Source organism: Volvox carteri (genome assembly GCF_000143455.1).
Source record: "Volvox carteri f. nagariensis unplaced genomic scaffold VOLCAscaffold_110, whole genome shotgun sequence".
Classification (NCBI taxonomy): domain Eukaryota; kingdom Viridiplantae; phylum Chlorophyta; class Chlorophyceae; order Chlamydomonadales; family Volvocaceae; genus Volvox; species Volvox carteri.
This window is the reverse complement of record NW_003307653.1, coordinates 198,260-206,141: the sequence shown is the minus strand read 5'-3', so window position 1 is coordinate 206,141 and position 7,882 is coordinate 198,260. Positions and strand designations below refer to the sequence as shown.

At 52.6% G+C, this 7,882-nt stretch overlaps 1 protein-coding gene across 1 annotated transcript in view; it reads left to right on the top strand.

Annotated features, from left to right (window-relative positions):
* Positions 1–226: 226 nt before the first annotated feature.
* Positions 227–7,882, top strand: part of VOLCADRAFT_70104 (uncharacterized protein) — a gene marked incomplete at both ends in the record, with an annotated part of 11,006 nt that continues 3,350 nt past the window's right edge. The window contains 10 exons of the mRNA XM_002958892.1: positions 227–294; positions 417–458; positions 811–885; positions 1,707–1,776; positions 2,227–2,299; positions 2,473–2,585; positions 3,130–3,268; positions 3,598–3,707; positions 6,654–6,783; positions 7,280–7,435. Coding sequence (XP_002958938.1) covers positions 227–294; positions 417–458; positions 811–885; positions 1,707–1,776; positions 2,227–2,299; positions 2,473–2,585; positions 3,130–3,268; positions 3,598–3,707; positions 6,654–6,783; positions 7,280–7,435 — 976 coding nt within the window. The remainder of the gene's footprint in view (positions 295–416; positions 459–810; positions 886–1,706; positions 1,777–2,226; positions 2,300–2,472; positions 2,586–3,129; positions 3,269–3,597; positions 3,708–6,653; positions 6,784–7,279; positions 7,436–7,882) is intronic.

Genomic DNA, 7,882 nt, shown 5'->3' with positions numbered 1-7,882 from the left:
GGGCCCTCTTCTGTTTCAATACCTTTGAATTATGGCCCTGATCCTTTCACCTCCCCCCGCATTACCATTACCATCTCAATTGCATCTTTAGCCATGGCTTTTCTCCCCCCCTCCTGACCTGCCTCTCCCACGGCCTCCCTATCCATGCGCCCTCGCCTGTCATGTATTTGTTGAAACGTACGACGCTCTTGTCGTACATCAGGTTCCGGCCGCTGGAGGTGCGTCCACCTTCTTACAGCGTTTCTTTGTGTGCGCCAATCATTGGCGACGTCGAGGACCCGATGGCTCCAGCGGGTATGGTTTGTACGTATGCATGCATGTGCGTGCATGCATGCATGCATGTATGTATGTATGTATGTATGTATGTATGTATGTATCCATCCACATAAACTCGCATAAACCCGCACAACTCGCAGGCCCATCTTCTTCTATCTGGGGAACGAGGCGGATGTCACGCTGTGAGCCGGGGGGCTTTGCAGTTGGAGGTTGAAAGTTGGGTTGGGATGGAAGGTTTGGGGCTGCTGAGACGCTGAGACCGGAGCTGGGGATTTGGGGATGGAGGTCCCCCGGTGTGACCTACAACAGCCTGGAGAGCCTCCCGGACTCGTTGGGGGCTATACGTAGGGAGGGGGGAAAAGGGGGGGGGAAAGACGAACCACGGACGACTGAAGCTGCTGCCAAGGAAAGAGGGGGTATATATATGGGGGGGTTATGAGCCAGGAGGAGGGGGCCCCAGGTGGTGCCCCCGTATCACCTCACCCCCGCCATCACCCCCCTACCTCCACGTCCACCTCCATCTCATTGCTGTAGGTACCTCAACAACACGGGCCTTATGTGGGAGGGCGCCCCCGACTTTGAGGCGATGCTGGTTTTCGCGGAACATAGGTACGTATGTATGTTGTTACAGGGTGGTTAACTTCGCCAGCGGCCCCCTTTCCCGAGGCAGTCTCTGCTCTCCCCTGCTAGAGGGGCACCCTAATCCGTCACCCAATCCGACTTCAGAATGTATTCTTGGGTTCGGCAACTCACCACCAGCATCCAACCAAATCTAGCGGATCAACGGCGCATCAACTTAGCTCCTGGTTAGCTCGCAAATTGATTTTATCATGTCCTACATCGTCCATATGATGGGGGGCCACCTCCCATTTTAACACTCCTCAAACACCCGAGGAGCCGGCAGGCGGATTTGAACCCGGGTCCGCCGGGAGCAGAAGTCAGGCCTTAACCTCTGCCAGCCGCCTGCATGTATGTATGTATGTATGTATGTGCTTGGGAAAGTATGTAGGAGGGCGCGTGTGGGGGTGTGTGAGGCTGGCCACAAACGATACATACATACATACATATATGCAGACATACATACATACATACATACATACATACATACATACATACATACATACATAGGTCAGGCATTACTTGTAAAGCATGCACCATTGCCCCCGGGAGATCCCGGGATCGAGACCTGTCAGGGTCGAAAATCCCTTCCGATGGTGGAAGGTAATGTGCCCCTAGTTGATGGGGTGGTGACCTGGGATACAGTTATCTATCGAGCCGACCAGGAAAGGAGTTGAGCCCGCCGTCGATCCGGCAGATTCCGTTGGATGCCGGTGGTGGGTGCGGAACCTGAGCGATCCACTGAGAAGTTGACTGGATGGCGGGGAAGCCATGGGGGGGGTTTCGTCACTCTTCCTCCTCCCTCCTTGCAGGTACTACGGTGAATCCGTACCGTACGGCAAGAATGTACGGAAACACATGGGGTACTTGATGGCCGAGCAGGTGGACGAGTGTTCGGGGAATGTGGGGGGGCTTTGGGGTGTTTTGGAGGGTTTGTTGGGGGAGCTGATTTGGGGGGGAGAGACACGGTGTACGAGTTTTTTTATTGTTTTGTATACATGTATGTATGTGTGTGTTTTAGTGTATCGCTTAAAATGTACATGGATGCGCCTGTACGCGCGTGTGTGTGTGTGTGAGTGTGTATGCGTGTGTGTTTAGGGGTTAGATGGCTCGCGTGTGCATGCGTGTACCCCAAAGCATAGATGACCTGTTAGGGGGCCGCTTGGGGGGGGAAAGGGGGAAAGTACAAACGGCTACTATTGGTTGCTTTATCGGCGGTTATAGGCTACTTTTTGGCGGTTATCGGTTACTTCTTTCACGTTCCTAATGCTGTGTCAACCGCCAGTTTTTACAGTGGCGCCGCCAACCAATAACCGCCAACTGCCTGTGCAGGCCATGGCGGACTATGCGGAGCTGATCATGGAGATCAAGGAAGAGTACGACGCGGAAGGGAGCGCCGTTATTGGTTAGTACGGCGGGGGGACCAGTATGACAGTTGCCCTTCTAATGTGATGGGATGTGGGCGTTACAGTGCAGTCATAGCGGCTCACTTTCACCCCGGTACCAAACCCTAAACCCCTCGGGATGGACATTTCCCTCGCAATCCCCGTACTGGGCCACTGGGGCTGTACGACATAGGTTTCGGAGGGTCGTATGGCGGCATGCTGGCGGCGTGGATGCGGCTCAAGTACCCGCACGCGTTGGACGGCGCCATCGCGGCATCTGCCCCCATCTGGAACTTCCTAGGAGAGGTACGGCACGGCTCTTACGGATCTTACAATCTGATTGTCATCGTCGTCCGATTACACTACATCATCGTCCGATGTAAGTGCACATGGTATAAAAATACATGATAAATCTCCATGCTGGTCTGCTAAACGAAATGCCCTCACGCCATTCATGCGGACATTTACATCATATAGGAAATAAAATACCATTCCTCCCTCTACTCCGTACCCACCGACCCACGGGTCAGGTGGGGTCAATGCCTCCCCTTTCCTTCACACTAGCCGAACCCCAGGAAGACCCCCCAGTCGGACAACTTGCTTAACCCATCCTTTTCAAACAACCACGCACCGACCCATGGGTCAAATACCACAAACCTCACCCTATAATCAATCGCTCAAAACGCCCCTTATAGAACTGCCTTATCTGTCACTCGCCACGGCTGTTTCCTTTTATCGCTCCATCACATCGAGCGACGCACATGGGTCACAAGCACCAGACTGCTACCTCCCTCGACCCCCCCCTTCTGCATGTAACCATCCATATCGACCACACCGTCCCATGGGTCAGACGCCGCCATTCGACTCGGGCTCCTTCGCCAAGGGCGTCACGTACGATGCATCGGAGCTGGCTGGCTCGGCGCCCGCCTGCATCGACAATGTACGAGCTACATGGGGCCTGCTCCGTATCTACGGCGGGGACGAGCACGGTACGATTAGTGGACGCAAGGCAAAAAAAGCATTGGGGTTGGCGCCCAACACAGCCCCCAATTCAAACGTAGAGCTATTAGAGCTTTACATGACCAAATGGTGTAAGCCTGGGAATCTCGTACACGACTCGACAGGCGCTCTTTGCCTCGTGGTATGAGGCAGCGGGGAGGGGGGAGGGGGGGATCATGGGCGTGTGTCTGTGCGCGTACCTCTGTACCTGCATCCGTATCTTTACCTCTTTCCCTCCCTCGGTGTGCTTGTAATTGTATCGCGTCTGTCGTACTTATGTACGATACTGTCATGTCGTACTGTACGGCGACCCCCGCAGGTCGTGCGTTCCTGGCGGATGCACTTCAGCTATGCTCCGGAGCCGGTCCTCAAAATGAGGACGACGTGATCTTGCTGAGGGAGTGGTTGGCAGCCGCCTGGGACATGATGGTGGGTGGCGGTGGGGGTGTTTTTTGGGGGGAAGGGGGAGTCCCGGGGGATTTGAGGGAGAGCGACAGGGGTGTGTGACGTGGCAGATGGCCAGACTGCGGACAGGACCCGGGAGCTTGGGAGAGAGAGAGCATCGGGATAGCTCCCCTCCTCCTCCTCCCCCTCCCCCTCACACATACACATACACACACATATTGGAGCAATGCTGGGTGGGAAATTCCACGCAGAGTTGCAGACAGAGAGCATTGCATGTGAGGTGAAGCTGCTGCTGCTGCTGCTGCTGCTGCTGCTGCTGCTGCTGCTGCTGCTGCTGCTGCTGCTGCTGCTGCTGCTGGTAGATGGTTCTTAGGTCAACCCTTCGTTAGTGCAAAAATCTTTAATAATTTTTTGTAAAAAAGAGAAACTTTTAACTTTAAAAAACTAAATTACTTGTTAAGTTCTGGAAATCTTAAAAAATGTTTTAGGAATTCATAAAAAACTTTTTTAGATCAGGAAAAACTTTTAAGAAAAATCGGAGATATAGATTAAAGGTAAAGGTAAAAAGTAAAAGTTAAAGGTTAAAGTTAAAGTAATGAGTCTAGAAGGTCAGATTAGTGGAAATTTTTTTAAAAAAGAAAATCTAAAGCTGGAAGGAGAGGTATGTGTTATAGAGTTTGTTTTAGGGGCGATTAGCTAGGGTTGAGAAAAAAGGTATGTTTTGTGAGAGAGGTTTGGAAGGTTTAGACCGAGGGGATAAAAAGCGACGAGTATAAATTTATCGAAGGATGTTGTGTGTGGAGGGCTGGAAAATAGTTTTTGTGTATAGGAGAGATGTAAAAATCTAGAGGTGGGGTTTTGGCTGAGGTGAAGGAGTGTTAAGGAGATATAAGTGCTGGGAGTGGTTTGGTCCGAGCTGAGAGTTTTATAGGTGTGGTGCGTGGAAAAAAGAAATAAGAAAAACTGGGTGTATTTGGAAGAGAACTAGATGGGCTGCTAAGCTAGTGCAAGCTGACCTAAATAAAGTCGCTGAAGCTAAATTTAGCAAGGCACGTCACGACGCGTTTCGGCCTTGCCAGGGCCTCATCAGGTGACTCTTGCGCTAAGTTTAGGTGCTTTGCTATGCTAAGAGCCCCCTGAGATGTAGAAAACGTAAACTGACCGTAGTGGGCGAACTGTACCAGTGGTGAAGAAGTTTGGTGGTGGTAGTTGGTGTTCGCAGAGCGGTTTTAGTCCAATCGATGGTGGTTGTCAAGTGGTGAGCGAGGACGAGCCTGAATGGAAAACGTAATGATAGTGAGTTGTAAAGTCAATTGCAGTGGGTGTAGGAGCCTGGTTTGGAGGTTTATGAGCAGTTACGAGTTGGCATGGCGGGTATGTAAGATATGGGTACTCGACGAGCAATCACGGAGGTTTGAATTGAAAACTAGCTGTGTTGCGATGGATTATTTGCGAGGAAAAAGAAAGGCGGACGGCTGGGGAGGACTTACTGTTGGTGGGCGATGATGAGGTTCGAACGGTGGCGTTGTGCAAGATAGCACCGCGCGAAGATTGTAGGTCTTTGTGGATTATAGGGAATAAAGATAAGTTGTTGTAGATGAGGATACTGAAGAGTGGTGGTATTTGATGTGAAAGGTGTGGGCTATAGGTGTGGCTATAGGTATGACGGCGTTCGGTGTTATAGGCGCGATTGAGCGAGTTTGGGAATAAATGGTGAACGAGATATCAGTATATGTATTAAACAGAATTAAACGCGCTTCTTTAAATCGAGTGTTCGTTGCGAGAGGGTGTGGTTCCCTGGAGTGAGTTGTATCGCCGGCGGGAGGTGCGAAGTGTCGGTTTGGGCGTAGTATACTTTTGTTGAAAGGAATATTTTTGTAGGCGTTGGGTTTTTTTGTGTTGGGTTGAGGGGAGATAGTCTGTATGCCTGGCGCATATAGTGGATTGGGAGTTATTGTGTTGCTGGCTTTTGCCGTTGGCGAGTTGTTGGAAAGGTGATATGGTAGTTAAGAAAAAGTGAAAAAAGAAAAAAGGGTATCGCCGAGGCTTTCGTAAGAGAATAGCAGTGAGACGGTTGAGTTTGTTACAGAGTTAGTTAGTTATTACGTAATGTCAGAATGTGAAGGGATGTTTGGAATAAGGTGGGGATAGGGGGTATAGTCGTTACAGGAAGGTGTGACGGTGAAGCTCAGACTTCAGAGTCTTAAGGGATACGAGGGATATTTTAGGAAAGATCCACCAGACCGTGATAAGTGAAGTTTTGGTAATTACGTTATGGTGTAGGATTGACGATACGAGTGGATTGTAAGTAGTTTAAAGGGAGGGGGGAGTTGCCAAGGTGGTTGCTGCTGCAAGTACTGTGTAACGGGAGTCGAAAAACGTTAATGGTTAACGTGGCTGCTGCTGCTGCTGCTGCTGCTGAGCTACCCCGCCATAGCTCAACGTGATCCCGTGGTTTGCTGTAGAGACGGTCCGTGCCCGTTCCATTTTTTATAGTAAAATGGTAGTGGGTGGTACCGCTCCGAAGCAGTACCACCCACTACCTTTTTGGTTTTCGGATGAGAAGATGTCAGGGTCGAAAAGAAGTCGTCTGGAGTATGGTAGGAGAAGCATTTGCGGATGATGTTCTGGTTGGGAGCCTTTTGCTAGGATGTGTTCGTGTGCGAAAAGAGCGGTGTGCGAAGGGTACGTAATTTTGTCCTTGGGAAGAGATTTGTTATCGGGGATATCTTGTGTATCAAGTGCATTTCCGTGGATGCAGGGCAGTTGGGTGGGCGGAGGTCCGGAGGGGACGAAAGGGGGGAGAGAGAATGAAGGCGGCTGGGTGGGCCCGGAGGAGGGGGGGTGATGGCGGGGGGGGAGGAGGGGGCGAGTGGGGTTGCGACGGCCGTACACTTTGGCTGTATGTACGTACGCGTGCCAGTACGGATCATGGCTGAGTCGTGTTCCGTGCACTTGCCGTACATTCAGGCCATGGGTAACTTTCCGTATCCATCGTCGTACATCACGAACGGTCACGGCCGACTGCCGGCCTTCCCGGTCCGCGTCGCGTGTTCGTACTTGGACAGCGATTCCTTCAATGATGAGGACCTTTTGGAGGGTAAGTCGGTTTTCTGTTGTGATCTTGCAGTTGACGGTTGTGTATCGGTTAGTTGTCAAGCGGCGATTTAGGAATGGGCGGCGGGATGGGTTGTGGCTCGGCTGGGGGGAATTCGTGAGGAGGGATTGGGAGCTGCGACGGTTGGGTGGTCCGATGACCCTATCGTGCAAGGAAAGTGCGTTTGTACGGGATTGGTTTGGGGTTTGTATTTATGTTGGGACTGGTAGTGGGTCCTAGCGGTGAGGATTCTTCCCCAGACGGCCTTGGGAAAGTGCCGTACGAACACATACACACAACCCTGGGGATTCTGATTATTAACACACACATACACACACACACTGCACCAACCCTCCAGCTTTCCCCCTCCCCCCAAGAATACGGCACTTCCACGACATCGTCTCCTGCCGTTCCTTTTTTTCTCGCCGGTGTCCACTCCCTTCATTTGCCCTCGCCCCCCCCCCCCGTCTCTTACCGCCACCACCCCTCCTGGTGTCAGCCATGAGCCTGGCCGTGGGTGTGTTTTACAACCACACGGGTGACGTGTCGTGTTTCGACCCGTTGAGCGGTACGGACCCCGATAGCGACCACGACGCGGACTTCTGGGACTTCCAATGGTGTGCGGAGATGTTGATGCCCTTCTCGAAGGACGGAGGTGGGGGGGGAGGGAGGGAGGGAGGGAGGGAGGGAAGGGGGGAGGGAGGGAGGGCGGGAGGGAAGGGGGGAGGGAGGGAGGGCGGGAGGGAAGGGGGGAGGGAGGAAGGGAGGGGGCCGCATTGCGTCTGGTGGGGGAGGAGAGAGAGGAGGGCAGCGTGCGGCTTCTGATTCTTTTTTTAGGTTTTTATTCGGAACCCGGTTGGGTGGGTTGTTGTATGGGAGGGAGTGTAAGTGTTGCTTGAGATCGCCCGATCGAATCCTACCGGCGGCATTACGGGGTCGGAAACGATGACGATGAGGAGCGCCACAATTTGTGATACCATAGTTCCCGCGATGGAAAAGGGAGTGAGCTGAGTCAGCTAGTAGCCCCCGCGCATCGAGGGGGGGGGCGGAGGTTGGCTGTGGGTATGGGGTGGGGTGGGGGTTGCAGCCTGGGGGGGGGGTT